This window comes from Mustela nigripes, chromosome 12 (genome assembly GCF_022355385.1).
Source record: "Mustela nigripes isolate SB6536 chromosome 12, MUSNIG.SB6536, whole genome shotgun sequence".
Lineage (NCBI taxonomy): Eukaryota > Metazoa > Chordata > Mammalia > Carnivora > Mustelidae > Mustela > Mustela nigripes.
The window spans coordinates 42,253,700-42,274,184 of NC_081568.1; the positions used below are offsets into that span (position 1 = coordinate 42,253,700).

General features: G+C 48.7%; 1 protein-coding gene across 2 annotated transcripts in view; it reads right to left on the bottom strand.

Annotated features, from left to right (window-relative positions):
* ANXA6 (annexin A6) overlaps nucleotides 1-11,887 on the bottom strand; it is a 46,608-nt gene extending 34,721 nt beyond the window's left edge. For both annotated transcript variants that reach the window (XM_059417189.1, XM_059417188.1), the window contains exons 1-2: nucleotides 11,750-11,887; nucleotides 2,018-2,061 (exon numbers count right to left, since the gene is read on the bottom strand). In XM_059417189.1, the coding sequence (XP_059273172.1) occupies nucleotides 2,018-2,035 (18 nt within the window). In that variant the 5' untranslated portion in view covers nucleotides 2,036-2,061; nucleotides 11,750-11,887. The remainder of the gene's footprint in view (nucleotides 1-2,017; nucleotides 2,062-11,749) is intronic.
* Nucleotides 11,888-20,485: the final 8,598 nt, after the last annotated feature.

Consider the following 20,485-nt stretch of genomic DNA (forward strand, 5'->3'; position numbering starts at 1 on the left):
CCAGCGCCTGCCCCTTTGCCCGGTCCCCAGTGTTCTCATGCCCCCAGCAAGTTCCACCCCAGACCATCCCTGTGGCATGAACGCCGCAGAGCCATGCGTCTGGGACCTTTCTGTCCCCACACTATTTTGTCACAACTGTGGGTCCCCAGTTCCCTTCTTTTAGAAGGAAAGACAGGGAGAAGAGCACCATTAACACAACAGAACTAACTGGGGGGTGATCTGGAGCAGAGAAAAGAGGGAGTGCCTTATTCTGTGCATGTGTGCATGGGGACGTGTGGGGAAAGGGGCGCACAAGATGCAGAACTGGGGTGTCCATAATTGGAAGCAAAGGATACCAACTTCAGCTCAAGAATGGAAGGAAGACCTTGCTCAGACTCCCTGGCTTTGTTTCTGCAAACTCCTCTCTTGCCCAAACCCTTGCACTCCCAGCGTGCCAAATTACCTTTGTTGCCCGCCGCCCCCCCCCCATTCTCCCCCAGTAACTCTCCAGGACCCTTTCCCCGTTTCCTCCACCCGCATGCCCACGTAGCTCCCTTATAGCCTCCTCCAGGGCACGAGTGCCGTGTGTGGGGGATTCCAGCTCATCTCATGGGATGAGGGAACCCCAAGGCCCTGCCACCGTGGGACTCTTGCTTGCAGACTGTCTGCAGGCCCCTGGTCCGTGGCAACAAGAAACCACGGGTCAGCCAGGCCTGAGTATGGCTGGGAACACTGGAGCAGGATTGCAAAGACCCACACCCTGGGTCCGGGCCCCTCTGCTCTCCCAGGATCTGCTCTGGCCACTCAGGTCTTGCAGAACCCTGCACTTTGAAGTCCTCCCAGGAAGTAGCTGTGGTATGACTACATACGGAAAATGGGGAAGAGCAAGCTATGGCTTGGACCTTTGCCCGTAACCACTAACACTTTCTCCTCCCGGTCAGAGAGGCCACTTGTGCAAAGGACGCTCCTCAGAGGGTGATAGGGAGGGGACTCTTGAGTACCGATACTGCGTCACGTGACACACTGTGCTCTTCAAAAATTGTGAATCGATATCCTTAAGGCCCTTGTTCACTGGGTGACGAGTCATGAAAACAGAGGCCCAGAGAGGGTAATGAACTCTCCCAAGATCACACAGTATTTCTATTATGTCCATGGCCAGTAGCTCTGTGACTGAAGCGAGGAGCAAAAGGGGCCCAGTCAGGCGTCCCTTGGTTTCATTCTCCCTTCGCCATCCCAGCATTGTAGCAGCCGGATCTCCTTTTCTAATGCAAGCCAACTGGGATCAGTCTCGGGTGAAGCTTGGCACAGGACACCCAGCTCTGCGCAAGGACAGAACCTGATCCTGGCCACACCCAAAAGTAAAAGCTCTGTCACATCTCCATTTCTACTGCCTAGCAAAGTGGTCCTGCAGCATGAAAGACAGGGGTGTCCTAAGCAGGGAAACTTAATTCCAGATGCATGTGACAAGGAACACCTCCAGCTCCAAAGCAGAGAGAACCCTCTCATGCTGGGGAGCCACTTCTAGGCCATGCAGTTCAGGTAGGACCAACTCTACCACCTGAATCCAGGTCACCACCAGTACAGCCAATGAGAACGAAACCTAGGATTTGCCCTGGAATCACTTTATAAAGTGATATAAAGTAAATAAATTATATTGTTTCCTCCATGGCGGCTGGTGGCTGGGATCCCAAATCAGGGAAGGACCACCCACAAAGGAAGCCACCCAGAGTAAGTTCAATTCACAGAGGCAGAATCCTGACAATATCAACTGGGTCCCTGGAACCAGCCTAACCTGAAGCCCTGGACTGTCAGTCACGTAAGCCAGTACACATCTCTTTCTTCTGCTTAGGATGTTGTCTGTGGTCACTGGGCACTTGCAACAGAAAAGGGTGTGACTTGTAACGGGAGCAAGCAAAGCCTAAGAACCTGTCCTGATCCTTTCTAGAGAAAGGTACCAGAGATCTGCAGAGCAGACCTAGGGACTATAAGAGCCCAGGAAAGGCAGACCACAGCCTCCAGGAGGGGAGATGCTCCTTACCTGTGCTTGTTTGGCCATGGTCTCAGGTTCTACAGCAGGGAACACTGTGGGGAAGAAAGAGACCCATGAGATCTGGTTCCCTCCATGATTTCCCCCAATTTCCTCATCCTTCTTACCTCCCAAGGGAAGGTATACTCCCCCTGCTGCTTTCCAGCTGCACCCAGCCCTTTAGGTTAAATTACACCCAGACCTGTCTTGGGGCTAGATGCATTTTTCTGAAGACAATGGAGAGACTGGCCTGGTCCAGATACTCACACCACTATGAGAGAGGGACTGGGAACTGAGAGGGAGACAGGGCATGGCCACTGAGCACATGACTCTTCCAGGCCATGCAGGGCACTTTCCCACATGTCCCACTTAATCCTCACGGTGATCTTTCCCAGCATCAGATTTCCCCTTTCCCTAGAGGAGGAAATGGAGGATGGGAAGTCAGGGAGGTTGTGCATTTACCCAAAGTCACACAGCTTAAAACTGAATTCAACGAAGTGCAGATTCCAGAGTCCAAGCTATCTGCACCACACATGCTCTATGCTAAGTCACCAGGAAGGGTTCCAGAAGCCTGGGCTTAACTTTCTGCAGACGAGAATGCTCCAAGGGCTCTGGGCCACCTGCTGCAAATATCTGAAGGACTAGCTTCCGGTTCCGGGTAAGTCAGTGCGCATTTCTTGAGCATCTGCTCTGATTAGGCATTGCTCTGGCACTGAGGTAGAGCAATCAATAAAAGAGATTTTTAAAACCCTGCTTTTCTGCAGCTTACTCTATAATGGGGAAGAATAACAAATACAAATGGCAAAAAGTAAGGGAAAAAGATAATGCTTGGTCAGAAAAGAGTGACAAGGAGTAGCAGCCTAGGCCAAGTGGTCAGAGGATCACGAACCACGTGGCTACTGGGGCGGGGGGTGGTCAAGGGACTCAGGATGGCTAGTGGGGCAGCAGGGAATGGGGGCATGGGACCAGTGCCTGAGGCCATGGTAAAGGCTCTGGATTCTTCCCTGTGAGGACAAACAGGAGATAAGAGCTTTCAAAGAGGATGTTGAAGGGATGCCTGGGTGGCTCAGTCATTAAGCGTCTGTCTTCAGCTCAGGTAATGATCCCAGGTTGTGGGATCGAGTCCCACTTTGGGCTCCCTGCTCAGCGGGAAGCCTGCTTTCCCTCTCCTTGTCTTCCTGCTTGTGTTTCCTCTCTCGCTGTGTCTCTCTCTGTCAAATAAATAAAATCTTAAGAAAAAAAAAAGGGGGGGGGTGTAGGAGACAGGATCTAGAGGGAAGAAATAAACAAGTGTCTTACACCTAAAAAGAAATGGAGAAAGGGCTGTCACTGGCTTGGAAATGGGAAGAAAAGGGGCCCAGACGGGTGAGCACGCCCAGCAGGAAGGCAAAGGTGTAAGTGAAGCCATTCTCCCCAGACAAGAGGAGAAAGACAGGCCAGTCCTTTCCATTTCAGTCGGGACGGTTCCATTTGATCTTTCTAAACCATGTCTCTGTATTACTTTTTAAAAATGAGAATAATGAACTCTATCTGGCTTATTCAGTAAGACCTACAAGGAGTTGAACTAGAAGAAAACCAGGGTGGCATTTCAGCTCAATACTTTCCATTCCCCACATATCCCACTACCAAAAAACAAAAAACAAAAAAAACAACTTAGGTGAACTTGGCCCTTCCTGACCTCAGCCCATAATCCTGCTGGGGACGGTGCAACACAGTAAGGAGAAGACAGGTTTTGGAGTCAGATGGACAGGACTAGATTCAAATACATTTTGTTACTTATTAGTTCCATGACCTTGAACACATTGCTCATCTCTGAGTTCAAGGTCACCTCATGGACAAAACTGGGGCTTGCCCTTTCCTGCCTTGGAGGGTTGTTGGAGGATGAGACATTAACTTATGCCAAGGGCAGAGCCCAGGACACTAGGCATTCACTGTATTGGTGGGAAGTTCTGACCCGGCTTTGTCGTGTTTGCCCGTAGCTCCAGTGCCTGATGGTGAGTCCCCATATCGTGGTCAGCAGACAGACAGACAGGAGGTGGGGCTGAGGAGGAACAGCAGAGGACAGAGATCTGCCTGCAACCCCAGCAGAGCTGGAGGAAACACTGCTATTTCCCTGACAACCAGGGGCCCCTCTGTACAAATGTGCAACTCTCACCAGAAAGTGGAAACTCCCCCTGCAGGGGATGGGGAACCTCATCTACCGCAGGGTCTGGCCAGGAGCCAGCTCCGGCTTTCCCTGCCTGGGGCACGGTGTGGGCAGGCTGTGAGGGACCCCCAAGTCCAGCACAGCAACAAGGACCAAAGGAGGCCCAGAAAGTCCCATGGGCAGGGAGGGCTGAGGCCTGTCTCCTGCACCTCCACACTGGAAGCGTTTTCCTTTGGCCTTGTTGCTGGAAACTTCAACTGCTGGCTGCAGCCCAGGTCTGTCTGGACAAGAGCCCCTTTTCAAGGAGAGACAGCTTGGAGGAAGGGCCTCTGAGTCTTTGGGAAAATATTCTCAGCTCAGAGAGCAGTTTATATGTGCTTCATGTAAGTACAGTCTTGTATATACACAGAAAGCAAGCTTCTTCCAGAACTAGATGTGGAGACTGCAGTTTAGGGGTGTGGGGGTGAGGGAAGGGGACCTCTGTGGACTCAGGAAAACTCTGGAACTAATCATAGCGGTGCTGTTTACCTGGCTTAACAAGGATCTCTGCTCTCTCCCAGAGCAACCCAGACCCTACCTCTCAAATTGGCTGAATAAAAAGTTTAATGTACAATGTTTCAGAATCCCAGGGTTTCTTAAGCATCCACTACTTAACCAACTGAGCCACCCAGGCGTCCCTTTAAGCATCTACTACTACATCAGGCCCCTCACTTTCTGGGTGAGGTAAAGACATCTCAGGGAGGGTAAGTGACTTGCCAAGGCCCAGACCATGGCCAGTATCTATGCCTCTGAGCCCCAGGTCCAAAGCCCCCACGCAACTGTGGACATTGGCTGCAACAGGAAGGACATTAGGGAGAGGCCAAAGAAAAAGACCTAGGTGTGGTTCCCAATCTGTCTGTAACCTCAGACAAGTCAGGTTCTCTCTCTGGACCTCAGTTTCTTCATCTATAAAATGGGGATAATATCACTATCTCTTCAGGCATATCCAGAGTGGATGAGAAAGTTTTTTATAGATTTTAACCATGGATTTTCACAGCAGAATCTCAGGATATCAGTCCCAGGAGGGTTCTTCCCCCAAACCTCCCCCTATCCAATATGCAAGTTTTATCATCCTGGCTGAAATAGCTTCTCAAGACTGGCAGCCATGGCCACTCTAAACCTGTGCCTCTCTCCTCCAAGAAACCCTGAACCTCTTCTGACCTGCCTATCCAGGAGGGCTCATCGTGGCTGATCATTCCAGAAATCCATTTTAGGGTAGAGTCTCCTAGCTTTATGCTACCATGGCTTGCCCCTGCCTTAGCCCTTTAGCCCACAAGCAATCATGTTTCCTTCCTTCCCCTTTGGGAGCTCCAGACTGATCCCAGGAGGAAAGCTCTGGGGGAGAGAAAACACCAGAGCTGGCAGGACATGTGGCTTGCCGCTGGCCAAGTGCAAGATATGGGGAAACTGGGCACCTGGGTAGCTCAGTCGTTCAGTATCTGTGCTTCAGCCTAGGCCGTGATCCCAAGGTCCTGGGATCGAGTCCCACATCGGGCTCCCTGCTTGGAGGGAGGTCTGCTTCTTCCTCCTCTCACTCCCCCTGCTTGTGTTCCTCCTTTCACTGTCTCTCTCTGTCAAATAAATAAATGAAATCTTTAAAAAAAACAACAAAAAAAAAAAACCACTCCCTTGTCTTAAAAAAAAAAAAAAATTTAAAAAAAGGAAAGGAAAAAAAAAAGAGTTAGGGAAACCGAGAACTGGACAGGGGAAAGGTCTTGCTAATTCATGCAAGAGGTATGGGCTTTGAGGTTGAACCTTACTGTGAGTCACGGCTCTGCACCACCCCCCTCCCATTTGTGATTTAGGTACTGAATCTCAGTACCCACACCTGCAAAATGCACATAAAAATTATCCCAAAACACTGAGAAATAAATGAAACAGCAGATGAAAAGCCCTAAGCCCAGTGCCTATTATAAAGTAAAGGCTCAGGAAATGGTAGTTTTTATTATGATAAACCCAAACATTTACAAGGGAGGCAGCATGGCATCATAATAAAGAATGTAGGCTTTACAGTCCGGGCCTGAGTTCAAATTTGAATTTGAAAATTCCAGAAAATTCCTAGTTCGTGACCTAGGGCAAGTTCTGTCATTTCTCTCAACTCAGTTTCTTCATCTAGAAAATGCTAATCTCATAAGGTTTTCTGTGAAAATTCAATGGGCTAATGCAGGTAAAATACTCATCTGGTCCAGGAACACATTTAATGTTTAATATGGGGTGGCGTCTTTCATCCCAGTCACTTGTGATTGGTGGGGTTCTGGGCACAATGAGACATGGGTGTGCAGGACAAAAACACTACAACTTTCTAAATTTTTTTTTAACCTTGTCCTTTCTCATTGAATGTGTGATGCGTGTATCAAGTTAAAGACACATGTTAGGGGTTCAGGCCAATAGGTGGGCACAAGCAAGAGTCTGGATGTCATAGAATGAAGCCGATGGAGGAGAGAGGGAATATCAGACAGAACAGAAACACCAGCCTAAGAAGAAGCATTTTTGTCCTCCGAAGGTATCTTGCATGCATTGGAGGAAGAGCGTGCTTTTAGGGTGGGAGGAAATGCTGGGTATAAGGGGGTGAAACCAGACTGTGCAGGAAGGCAATTTGAGAAAAATCAAAAATAACATGGAAGGTCATGCAAAAACTCCCCCAGACCTCTGTACCCCAGGGGAGCCCTGGGAACTCTAACTTGAGCTGTGTCACTGCTTGCCCACGTGTCCCGAGACCCCCTTTAATGCAGGCCCTTGTTGCTCAGCACTGAAGGCCTGCGACATCCTTCCTGATTTATCTGCCTTCCCCTCTTTCCTTTTCACTCACCCCTTCCCTGCCCCACCAAGCCAAGAACCTCTTCTACCATCCTGGCTTCATGAATCCCACCTGGGGAGTTTTTCCAATCTACCAAAGCATAAGGTCAACTCCCTGAGATTCTGATTCATCAGTTCTGGGGTGAGGCCTGGACTTTGGCAATTTTTAAAAATTTTCCTAGGTGATTCTTTCAACTCTTCCAGGAAGCCAAAAGGGATTTCTCTCTCCTTTGAACCCCCAGAGCACTCAGAAACCACCTACTTTTGACTGGCTTGGATTCAACCATTGTGGATTTATTTCATCATCCCTTGAGTAGATGGAGGCTGCCTGCCTCCAAAGTATTCTAGGAAAAAAATCTCGACTTCAACCTCTCCAGGTTATGCTTTCAGTCTGAGCAATTTTACAGCTCAGTAATTTGTAGGTAAATGATGGTAATGCAAAATAATTCTTACAGACGTGCTCAGTGTTCTACTTGGTGAAGGTCCAATTAATCTCCCTCCCCTTCCACCAGAAAAACCAGTTTGCCTCCATTTGTACATTCCTTTTAATAAAAGTGTCCACTGATCCTCTTTCAAGCTGGTCAGAACATCTGGCTGTCCAGTCATTAGTCAGTGACTAGAATAAAATTTTTGGCACGTGATCACTTTTCTATCTTCTGAATCATGACTTTACTATTTCTTTCTTTCTTTCTTTTTTTTAAGATTTTATTTATTTATTTGACAGAGATCACAAGTTGGCAGAGAGGCAGGCAGAGAGAGAGGGGGAAGCAGGCTCCCCGCTGAGCAGAGAGCCCGATGATATCCCAGGACCCTGAGATCATGACCTGAGCCGAAGGCAGAGGCTTTAACCCACTGAGCTACCCAGGTGCCCCAACTTTACTGTTCCTTAAAGATTACTGTGTCTGCTTCTTTGCTGCACCCCTTACTACAGGGTGTGGCTCATAAGGATTGTTGGGTGAAATGCACTGAGTTGTTTTAATGCTCCTTTAGTGAACCCCTTGCGGGGGGGGGGGGGGGGCGGGAATCACACAATAAAAGGACATCCAGTCTAGGGGTCTTCAAACTGTGCTTTATTCCTCATTCTATAGCCAGGAGAGGCAATGACTTGAGGTTTAAGTACAATTTACCCAATGTGGTAAAGAAAATTAGTGATTAAGCAGGAGCTCAATTTTTAACAAAATCCTTACTGAGCATGTTCATTGGTAGGAGATGGGGATAGAATAAAAAAATGAGACAGCTGAGTCTCCCACACACACAAAGCTGGCAATCTGCTGCTGTAATCTGTCATCTTTTTGATCCTATGTGCCACCAGTAACCAAGGAAAAAATAGTGAGTATTCGTCATGATAAAAATATATTTTATAAGCATGAGATTAAAAGCATATGTAGTAAGAGGCCTAATAATTTCTTCCTGTACCCCAGAAAATGATCTTAGTCCCTCCCAGGACGTGTGCACTGGACTTCAGAGGCTCCAGGCCAGTAAGATGGGGATCCTTCCCTCCCCCTTTCCTGATGGCTCCTCCCCCAGCCTGCGGGAAGATACCAGGACCAGCCCCACTGGCCTCGGGGAGTTAGCCTCTGATGAAGCCTGGGTAAAAGCCATTCCTGGCCCTGAGCCTGGGCACACCCCCTCCAGCTCGAGACAGGAGACACTCGGGTTTCTTAGAGAGCAATGTCTTTCCCACTCCTGACCCAGAACCATTGATCTCAGGGCTGGGCAAGGCCCCAGTTAGATCATCAGAGGCTGCCCCAGGCTTGGAAGTGGATGGGCCCGGGGTTTGAATCCCTGTTCCGGTGACTTTTGTGAAAGACAGAGAAGCGTAATGTCTAACAGGACAGGGGCTGGAACCGCCCCTCCTGGGACTGAAGCCTGACCCGCTCTTCAGGAGCTGTGTGGCCTTGGGCAAGTACTGAGCCTCATATGTAAAACAAGATAAAGATAGCGCTTGTCTCAGAGGAGTCATGGTGAAGATGAAAAGAAGACACACCTAGAGCTGAGGAATTGGCCATGACTCATGGGAAACACACGTGCATTTAGTAGTATTTCTCCCCTAAACTTCAGAGGGCTGACTTTCCACATCTGCAAAATGGGCACGGCAGCAGTGTCCAATCTATGAAGGGTTCAGCCTGGCAAGTTGCAAGGTTCAGTAAATAACGGACGTTACAATTTAATTATAACTTAAGAGGTCCCAGGACACCCATTTTACAGATGAGGAACCCAAGGCTCAGGTCACCTGCCTTCTCAAGCACCACACCCTTCCGAGAGGACAAGAGCAGCCCTTGCTTCTCGGTGCCCTGCACTCTGCAGTTCACAAGGCACTCTCACATCTGCCATCTTACAATCTTATGACGTGGGGACCAGCCTCATCCTCTTTTCTACAGACGGGTTATCTGAGGCTCAAAGAACCCAAAGACAGTCATTCCTCCACAGCCAGTCCCTGTGGGAGCTTCTCAACCCCAGGCAGAAAGGAAATGCAGTGCGGCAGGATTCCAAGCCAAGAAGTTTACAAGCATAGAGGACTCGCCCCCCTCCCCCCAGACTTCCTCTCCACCATGGTGGGGGTGGCAGGGGTGCAGACAAGACTCGGACTTGCATGCTTAGAAATCACGGTACAGACCACATCCTGCACTTTGTCCCCACCCAGGAAGTATCTTGGAGAAGCTGGGTGGGGTGAGGGTAAGTGATACCCCTGGGCCTCCCCAGAAAGTCCTAGAATAATGCAACATGAGGAGTCATGCAGCCCCAACTCATTTTACCAGCTGTGCCCTGGGCACATCTCTTGCCCCTCTAGGGAGGAAGGAACCAAGGCCTAGAGGGAGTGGGTGTGCCCACCCACCCACGCCGGGCGGGGCAGGGGGGTTGGAGCCAGGTGGCCCAAGGCTCCGCTGGGTGCTGCAGTGCGGATGCTCCCAGCGCTGGCAGCTCCCCAACTCTGCAGAGCCTCTTCCACCCCTTCCCAGGGTCCGCTCCCACAGGTGAGGTCCGGCCCTTCCCCAGGACAACCCCCTCCTCTGCACACTGGTATCCACATTCTGCCCCAGCAAGAGCTATTGCCCTTACCCAGAAACCTCAAATAGTTTCTGAATCCAAGCAGCCAGTACTTTGGGAACAAAGGGTGGAAGGCAGAGGAAGATGGATGAGTGACTGCCACAGCTGCAGAGGGGGATGCAGGCCTCGGCCTCCCTCCCCAGCCCCACCCAACTCCCAGAATCCTAAGTCTTAGAACAGCTGAATCCTAGAGTGCCAGAGCTGGAAGGGGCAGGCGGTTCAGCAGCCTTTGCTATACAGATGGTTAACCAAGGCCCAGGCAGGGAAGAACCTTGCCCCAGGACCCCTCCAGCACCGGGAACAGTAACTCTGCTTTCCAAGGACTCGCAGGCCAGTGCCCTTTTGCATGGCACGGGGCCTGCTAGCCAGAAGGGCACGGTCTGTGGGAGCTGCAGCTGGAAGGGTCATTCACCTGGAAGGGCAAAGCAGGGCAGGATATCCCTTCTGGGTCAGTGGGGTCAGCAATTTCAGGTGCGCTTTGGGTGCGGCAGAAGGGGGAAGTGAGTGAAAAAAATGGCAGGCTGAGGAAACCCGAGTCCTTTGGCCAACCCCTCCTTTGGCCAACCCCGGAGCCATATGTCCAAATTTGGAATAGTCAGAGAAGACCCGCGGGGCTTTAGAGAAAAGGAGGGGCTAGGAAGGAAGCAGAGGCTAGATTCTCTTCCCAAAGGACCCCTCCACTCCCCTTACAGGGCCTACCAGCATAGCCCAGGCTTGGCAAGTCTGTAATGAAGACCTCCCAAATCTGTAATCATTCCTTGCAGCTGACAAGTAAATCAATGTTAACGACAGCCATCATTTCCACGGAGAGGGGCTGGGTTTATCAGCTCCGGACTTGGAATAGCTGAGACAGGGAGACAGAAAACTCCTGATTCAAGGTCACAGCTGCAGGTCGATGGAGGAGCTGGGATTGCATTCGGGGCACTTCAGTCTATTGCTGGTATTTTGGGAGTTATTTGAAGACCTAAGCTTCGGGAAGGCCTAAACTGGGCTTCCGGGGAGCAGGAAGAAGGGTGGGGCATATGCCCTGAGCGCCCAGCTGAGTCCCCTTCAGGCCCGCAGTGGTTCAAAGGGGAGAGGTGGTCTCCTGGGGTGTGAACAAGCCAGTCCCCCAAGGGTCTGCACTCCGAGAGCCCCACTCCTAACACACACAAGCCACTGTGGAGGGTCTGCCTCTTCCTGCATGCCTCAGTCTTAGGCCTCAGCCACACCCTTCCCTGCGGTCCTTAGACCCGCCCCCACTCCCCCCCACCCCGCACTAGTCCGGTTGCCCCCAACCCCAGGTCTTCGAAGTCTCTCCAGCCTCCCACCCCAGCCAAAGCGCGGCCAGCATCCAGCGCTGCCTCCGCCCGAATGCCCCCGGCCCCTGGACCACACCCGCGTCAGAGTCCGCCCCGTCCCCCCGTGCCCTCCCTTCCACTCCCCTTCCCCGTTCCCCTCCCATCCCCCCAGCCTTCTCTTCAGCTCCCGCCGCCCTAGATTGGTTCCACTGCGCTCCCCCAGACACGTGCAGCCTGCGACCCTCACGGGTTCCCGCCCCTGCGGTCCCCCACCTGCCCGCGCCAGCCACCTGCCTGCGCCCCACCCCGGAGTCCCGCGGGAGGCACAGGTCGGCGATGACTGGGCGTTTATCGCTGGTCCCCACGTTCCCTGCAGCCCCCAGAAGGGGAGAGGGTCCCCTGATGCGGTCCCCTCTCCCGCCTCAACCCACTCACCGCGCGGCGGAGGCTTCCCGTAGCGAACCGGCAGACGCGGGCGCCGACGAGGAGCTCGCAGGGTGAGAGCCCGTTAGCCCAGCGGTAGCAGCAGCCGCAGCGCGGGGCTGGCCGGGAGGACAGCGGGCGGCTCCCCAGCGGGACACGTGGCGCGCCGAGGCCAATCCGACTCGCCCCGCCTTCCCTCCTCCAACCCCACCCCCCCAAGTTCATTCGCTCCTGGAACTTAGAATGTCACGGGCCAAGAAGGGCCTAGCCAGGAGAACATAGGGCAGTGCTCAGACCCCGGCCGAGATCTAGAGAATGTAGGGGGATTTGGCCAAGGTCACACGGCCACTCAGGGCCAGAAGTCAGAGCTTCCAATTCCCTGATCTGGACATTTCCCCCCAAATTCCAACCAGTCGCCAAAGCTTTGTTGAGAAACAGAACATCGAGACAAAATTGAGGCTGAGCACTTTATCTGCCTGATGGATTTCATTCCACAATAGCCCCGCCAGGCTGGTGACATTACTTACCCACTTTGGGGAGCCGGAGAGCCCAGAGACGTCCAGTTATTTGACCAATGTGACGCGGCTAGTCATTTGTGGAGCTGGGATTCTAACCTGGGCCTAGTGACTCCCCAGGGATGCTCACTGGGGCTTGCCTCTGGGAAAGGCAGAGAACAGCAGTTAAAGCCAGGGCTGCGTGGAAAATGCTACAACACAGAAAATGATAAACTATTTGGGAATCCAGAGGGAACAGAATGGTTGTCCCCCAGGGTATTTGTTGAGACTTCCTGGGGGAGGTGGCCCCACAGTGAAGGTCAGTAGTATCTCCCATCCCCTATACCTCCATAGAAGCTCTGCTTTGGTGAAAAGGTAGACTGATGACAACCCGGGGCTGCCACTCACGTGCTGTTTGCATGGGCAAGACACTTAACTGCTTTGATTATAAATTTGCTCATCCAAGAGATAGTGACAATCAAAGCCTTGTCCAAGGGCTGTCCTCAATCTGTCACTAGTTCAGAGTCCTCTAAGCCTCCCGCAAGGAGACCTGGTTGGAAAGCATGTCCTTTCATCTGTTTGGAAGGGCCAAGGGCAGGCTGCTCCAAGATGGACCACTTTGGCATGAAGATTATTTTGAATTAAAACCAGATTCAGGGGCGCCTGGGTGGCTCAGTGGGTTAAGCCGCTGCCTTCGGCTCAGGCCATGATCTCAGGGTCCTGGGATCGAGGCCCGCATCTGGCTCTCTGCTCAGCAGGGAGTCTGCTTCCCTCTCTCTCTCTGCCTGCCTCTCTGTCTACTTGTGATCTCTCTCTGTCAAATAAATAAATAAAATCTTAAAAAAAAAATAAAACCAGAGTCAGGAAAAGCTCTTTATCTCCTAAATGTACAGTGGAAAGAGCCTATACCAAGAAGAGAACTCTCTCTCTCTCTCTTTTTTTTAAGGATTTATATATTTATTTGAGAGAGGGAGAGAGTGAGAGAGGGCACGAGAGCACATGCTTGCACGAGGGAAGAGCAGAGGGAGATGGAGAGAATCCTCAAGCAGACTCCCCACTGAGTGTGCAGACCAACAGGGGGCCAATCTCAGGACCCCTAAGATGATGATCTAAGCCAAAATCAAGAGTTGGATGCTCAGGGGCACCTGAGTGGCTCTGTCAGTTAAGCTTCTGCTTTCGGCTCAGGTCATGATCCCAGGGTCCTAGGATTGAGTCCCCAGTCGGTCAGGCTGCCTGCTCAGCGGGGAGCCTGCTTCACCTTCTCCCTTGCCGCTTCCCCTGCTTGTGCTCTCTCTCTCTGTCAAATAAATGAATAAAATTTTTTGTTTTAAAGAGTTGGATGCTCAATGGACCCACCACCCAGGCATCCAAGAAGATAACTTTTTTTAAATTAACATATAATGTATTATTTGCCCCAGAGGTACAGGTCTGTGAATCATTAAACTTACACATTTCACAGCACTCACCATAGCACGTACCTCCCCAACGTCCATAACCCAACCACCCTCTCCCTACCGCCCCCCCCAGCAACCCTCAGTTTTTTTCATGAGATGAAGAGTCTCTTATGGTTTGTCTCCCTCCCAATCCCAACAAGAAGAGAACTTTTAATAAGACATTCCAATTTACCTAAACTTATCCTCATAACATGGCAAATTTTATTTTCCAGACATCTCTCACCTTCCTGCTAATAGTCTTCCTCAGAGCCCTACCCTACCCCCTAGCTCATTGAAGTGTCATGTTCCTCAGTGTCTTCGGAATTTCCATGTCTGTATGGATTCCCCTTAAGTATGAAACTAAATTTGATTTTCTCCTGTTAATTGGTCTCGTGTTCACTCTCACAGAAGACAGATGGTTAGGTCATTGTTACAATACAGTCTAGATAGTCGTAATCTATAAGGTGCAATGCTGGCTCACAGCAGATGAACCCAGCCCAGCCCATCCAAATGCGAGTGATGTTAAGTTGTAACCAGAAAGATGAATGGAATCTAGTAGGAGACTAAGAAGAAGTTAACATAATTACCTTATGATGAGATCTGTTAAAAATGAAACCGCTGGCCTGAAATAGTGTCATTGAGACTGAATTCATAAACAGTGGCTTGGGGATTAATCCTTAATCTGTTTCAACCTCCCCCAGAAATGTCGTCTTAACTGGTCAATTAGGAATTTTTCAATCAGTGCCAATGAATCTGCCGTTGGAGCCCTCCAAAGAAAGATGAGATCCTCTGCAGGGTAAGACTCCTTGCTCTAAGAGAGGGGGAGACTGGAACAACAATGTGGAAGAGGTAAGGACGGTCGCCAAGCTGTAGGAAGAGCATCTCAGCCAGAGGAAACAGCTGGAACAAATGCTCCGAGGCGAGTCGGAGGGGGGAGCAGGGCTGTAAGAAGGCCTGTGTGGCTGGAGTGGAGTGAGAGGGAGGGGAGTACCGGGGAAACAGAGATAAGGAGGGACCAGATCAAATGGGGGTGGGGAAGGGGGTTTGTGGGTCCTTGTAAGGACTTGGTTTTTTACTCTGAGGCATTTGGGAAGCTGTTGCAGAGTGCTGAGTAGAGGAGGGTCATGCCATTTGTTTTCTTTCTTTGGGGGTAAAATTCACATCACAGAAAATTAACCATTTTAAAGTGAACGATTCAGTGACATTTAGTACATTCACATCCTTATCTAACCACCCCCCCCTGCATAGTTCCAAACCAGTTTCATCTCCCTAAAAGAAACCCCGAACCCATTAAGCAAGTACGCTGCATCCTCCCGGTACCCAACCCCTGGAAACCACCAATCTGCTTTTCTGCCTCTACGGATTTGTCCATTCTGAATGGGCCATATACATGAAATGATACTAATGTGTGACCTTTCAGGTCTGGCTCCTTTCATTTAGTATGATTACATTAGGGTTCTCCAGAGAAACAGAACCAACAGGGTATATAGAAATAGATGCAGGACGAGATTTGTTAGAGGAATTGGCTCAGGCATTTTATGGAGGCTGAGAAGTCCTATAATCTGCTGTCTGCAAGCTGGAGAACCAGGAGGGCCACTGGTGTGATTCCGCTGGAATCTGCAGGCCTGCAAATAAGGGGCTGTGGGTCTGAGAGCAGGAAAAGATAGACATCCTGGCTCAAGAAGAGAGAAAGCTGAATTTACCCTTTCTCTCATTTGATCCATTTGGCCCTCCATGGATTGCATGATGCCTGACCACACTGGTGAGGGCAGCTCCTTAGTCTACTGTACCAAATCCTAATCTCTCAGTGAATCAAATGCTAATCATCACAGACACACCCAGAAAGGATGTTTTATCAGCTCTCTGGGCATCCCTTAGCCCAGTCAACCCGACATGTAAGATTAGCCATCATGACAGTGGTCTTGAAGTCCTTCGTGTTGCTGCGTGTGTCTGTACTTTATTCTTTTTATGGTTGAATAATTTTTTTTTTTAAGATTTTATTTATTTGAGAGAGAGAGATTGTGAGCATGAAAGGGGCAAGGGGCAGAGGGAGAAGCCGGCTCCCTGATGAGCAGAAGGCCTGATGTGGGACTTGATCCTGGGACTCCAGGATCATGACCTGAGCCCAAGGCAGTTGCTTAACCAACTGAGCCACCCAGGTGTCCGGTTGAATAATATTTTATTGTGTGTATCTATCACCTTTTGCTTATCCACTCATCAGCTGATGGACACTTAGGTTGTTTCCTCTTTTTGGCCATTGTGAACGGTGCTGTTATGAACATTTATGTACAAATGCTGGTGTGAGGACTTGTCTTCAATTCTCTTCCGTATTTACTAAGAGTGGAATTCCTAGTCCATTTGGTAATTCTATATTTAACTGCTTGAGGAATTGCTGAGCTGTTTCCACCAGCAATGCACAGGGTTCTTCATGTTCCTGCCAACACTTGTTATTTTCTGTTTCTGTTTTGTTTTGTTTTTGTTTTCAATGCCATCCTAGTCAGTGTGAAATGGCATTTTGTGGTTTTATGTTCTGTTTTTATGACTGTAGTATAGCTGAGTGTTTTCTTTTTTTGGTATCTCCTGATTTTGATTTGCATTCCTTTAATGACTAATGATGTTGAACACCTTTTCATGTGCTTATTGGCCACTTATACATACATCTTCTCTGAAGAAATGTCCTTTGCCTGTTCAAGTTATGCAAATCTTTTACCTATTTTATTTATTTTTTCCTCTGTCCATCTTTAAACTGGGTCGCCCTTTTGTTGTTGAGTTCTAAGAGCTCTTTATATATTGTATATTATAGTTTGTTGTAAGAGTTGGAAGAGCTCTTTATATATTGTACATTATGTAAAATATTTATATTTTATAAGAGCTTTTATATTCTTTATATATTGCTCTTTATATGTTTCTATGTCAAGAATAATGATAACTAACAGGACACAAGAGTAGGAGCTGGAGATCTGGTAGGAGGCTTTTGGAATAATCTGGGGGAGAGATGCTGGTGGCTCAGCCAGAGTGGCATAAATGGAGTCGGTGAGAAGAGGTTAGAGACTGGATATACTTCAAGGTAAAGTTAACATGATTTCCAGAAGGACTGGATATAAGGTGAGAGACAGAGAGGGGAGCCAAGACTGACTTCAAGGATCTTGGCCTGGCCCACTAGAAGAATGGAGTTACTATGAACTGTGAGGAACAAAATTGGAGGAGGAGAATTTTGGGGAGTGAAAGTGGGAAAAAAATTGACTTCCATTTTTGATCAGTTTGTTTAAGATTTCTATTAGATATCCAAGAGGAGATGTCAAAAAGGCAGTTGTATAAACAAATCTGGCATTCAAGAAAGAGGTCAGGGCTGGGGATATAGATTTGAAAGTGACACACATAGAACTACTGTTCAAGTCCAGAGAAAGCAATGAGCTCATCAAAGGAGAAGAGAACCAAGGGTCACCCCTAACTTAAGAATCAGAAAGGAGGCACCTGAGTGGTTCAGTTAGTTAGGCGTCTGACTCTTGGTCTCATCTCAGGTCTTGATCTCAGGGTCATGAGTTCAAGCCCTGTATTGGGTTCTGTGCTGGGCAAGAAGCATACATAAAAAAGAAAGAAAGAAAAAAGAATCAGAGAGAAAAGGGGTGCCTGGCTGATTCAGTTGGAAGATCATGCGACTGTTGAACTTGGGGTCTGAGTTTGAGCCCCACGTTGGGGGCAGAGATTACTTAAATAAATAAAAAACTTAAAAAAAGAAAAAAGAATCAGAAGGAGTGGAAGAACTCAGCAAAGGGGACTGGGAAAGAGCTTGCAGTAAGCTACAAGGAAATCCAAGAGAGTGTGGTGGTTTGGAAACCAAGTGGGAAAAAGTGTTTGAAGGAGGAAGGAGTGGTTAGTTGTGCATATGCTGCTCTTAGGTCCAGTAAGACAAGACCCACATATCCATCATTGTGTTCAGCAGTAGGAAGTTCAAGTTTCCTGTGAAGAACAGGCTTGGGGGAGTGTTGGGGGCAGGGCCTTATAGGAATGGGCTTAGGATAACAAGTACCAACTACTCATTTCTAAGAGTTTTGCTGCCAAGGCCAGCAAAGAAAATGGGGCATCCCTGGTTGTGGGCGGGGATCAAGAGGAAGGTTTTGGTTTATTTGCTTAGGACTGGTGACATCACAGCATATTTGTGAGCTGATGGGAATGACCAGGTAGAGTGAAGAAATGGAAGAGAGCGGGGAGCGATATTTGGAGAGAAAATGGGATCTAATGTACGAGTGTAGGGTCTGTTAGTATCCTTCTTCGCAGTAAAGATGAGGGACGATCAGAGAAAACATGGCGTCTGCTCTCACAGTCAGCCCATGTGACTGAGACAGGATTGCAAGCCTGGTTCCCTGACTGCCAACCCAGAGCCTTATTTATTCCCTGAGCTGCAGAAAAAGAGGGTAATAGACTTTTCATTTTCTTTGACTGATCATCTCATTTCTGGGAATCAGTCCTAAGAAAATAATTTGAAATATAGAGAAAGCTTTTTAGGTTCCGCACGTATTTTTAACTGCAGAAAGGAAACAACGCAAACATCCAGGGGCCATGGAATAGCAAGTGAGCATATGTCACATAACCTCACTGGCTGGTGGACACAAAGCCTGGAAGGAGGAAAAACGGGGGACGGAAACACGCTAAGATGACTTCATCTTTATGGTGCTGTTCCAAACTCCTTCCTACATAGAGTGGCCCTTCTATCTAAAGTGTTTTTAAGAGAGACAATGTGGTGTGGAGATGTGGGCAGAACAATGGATTGGGATTCCAGACTCTTTCCTCAGAGTTTCTCTAATTTCAGAGGAGAAACTTTGGAGGTCTCTGGGTTGCCTGCTGGGAAAGCTGCAAGTGGTCAGATACTGCCACCTGCTGGCAGATTCCAGTTCTGCCGGCTTCCATCAGGACAGTGGGCCTGGCATGGCGCATTCCTGTTCTCACTTTCACAAAAGGAAGGGGTGGGGGTACTGTTCATAGGGCCACCGGGAAGACCCTCTTCTTCCACAAGAAAGTCCTGTTTCAGTGCCTGAGACATTCCTCTGAGGAACTTGGGGATTGCTCCTCTCTGTGGGAAAGAACATAAGGAGTTTCTAACTGCTTGGCATGAAGCAGATTATTTTTAGCTCTAGGGTCTTAGTGATGTGAGGACACTTAGTTTTGGGCAGGCAGGTCACTTGGAGGGTGGAGAGATGGAGAGACAGAATGCAAGCAAAAAATAGGCTTAAAAAATCAGAGAACCACTTTTTTAATGATTTTTGTTTCTCTTATTGTAAAAATATTGGTTATCCATGGTAATCAAAAGATGAAAAGAATTTTTTAAAGATTTATTTATTTATTTGACATCCAGAGATCACAAGTAGGCAGAGGGGCAGGCAGGGGGTGGGAGAAGCAGACTCTCTGCTGAAAAAGAGAGCAGGGCTCCATCCCAGGACCCTGAGATCATGACCTGAGTGGAAGACAGAGGCTTAACCCACTGAGCCACCCAGGTACCCCAAAGGATGAAAATAATTTAAAGCCATAATCCTATAATCCAAAGGTAGCCTACAGCAACACTACTATTAACATCATTCTTTTATTATATAACAATAACAGCAATGATTATAGTTACAGCACTGCTATAGTGCTTATGTGCCACACATGTATGTATACTCTTATTTGCAAAAACCCAGAACTTACTGTAAATTTTACTTTATCTTTGATACACTTTAACTTGTTGTGTACACTATTTTATGTGATTAAATATTCTCCAAAACATTGAAAATAACTATATCAAATTCCATCCTAGGGTTAATAGTATAATTCATTTATCTAATCACCCATTGTTGGACATTTAGGTTGACTCTGAATTTTTTAGCACAGCTTCAAGATTGTTTCCTAGAACTTGAATTCTAGATAAAAGAGTAATCAATATTTTTTGAGGCTTCTGATAGTCCCAAATTACCCCCCTTATGGAGGAGATCCATCCATGCTCTCACACACAAGGTAGAAACCACTGAAACTTAGAATGCTTACATATATTTCATAAGTCATGCATTATCTCTCTACAACTGAGGTGAACAGAACAGGCACTGTCATCTCACCTAAAAGAGGTGGTGCCTGGGACCCAGGGAGGCTCCGTCACTGAGCAGTGCCTAACCTAAGATAGGAACTATTTTTCCTGATGGTGTTTCTTGGATCCCATAAACAGACTCATTTCTTTTAGATTTAACAGCACATTTCAGTTTCAGAAGGCTCCTTTTTTTTCTTCTTTTTTATAAGATTTTATTTATTTGACAGAGAGAGGGGGAATACAAGTCAGGGGACTGGGAGAGGAAGAAGCAGGCTTCCCACAGAGCATGGAGCCCAATGCGGGACTCCATCCCAGAACCCTGGGATCATGACCTGAGCAGACGGCAGATGCTGAACAACTGAGCCACCCAGGCGCCCTCAGAAGTCTCCTTTGATGTGAGAGTGCACTACAGACCTTCCGGGAAGCTTATCAGCCCACAGCAATGTTGGGCCAAGAGATTACCTTGACCCCTTAAGGGGGAAGTCACAGGAAGGCTGGGGTCACTGCAAAGAGACCTGAAAGCAACTGCTTAAGAAAAACCTGTGTAGCACCATGCTTTAGAGCACAGTGTTTTTTTTTTTTTTTTTTTTAAAGATTTTATTTATTTATTTGACAGACAGAAATCACAAGTAGGCGGAGAAGCAGGCAGAGAGAGAGGGAGAGGAGGAAGCAGGCTCCCCGCTGAGCAGAGAGCCTGATGCGGGGCTTGATCCCAGGACCCCAGGATCATGACCTGAGCTGAAGGCAGAGGCTTTAACCCACTGAG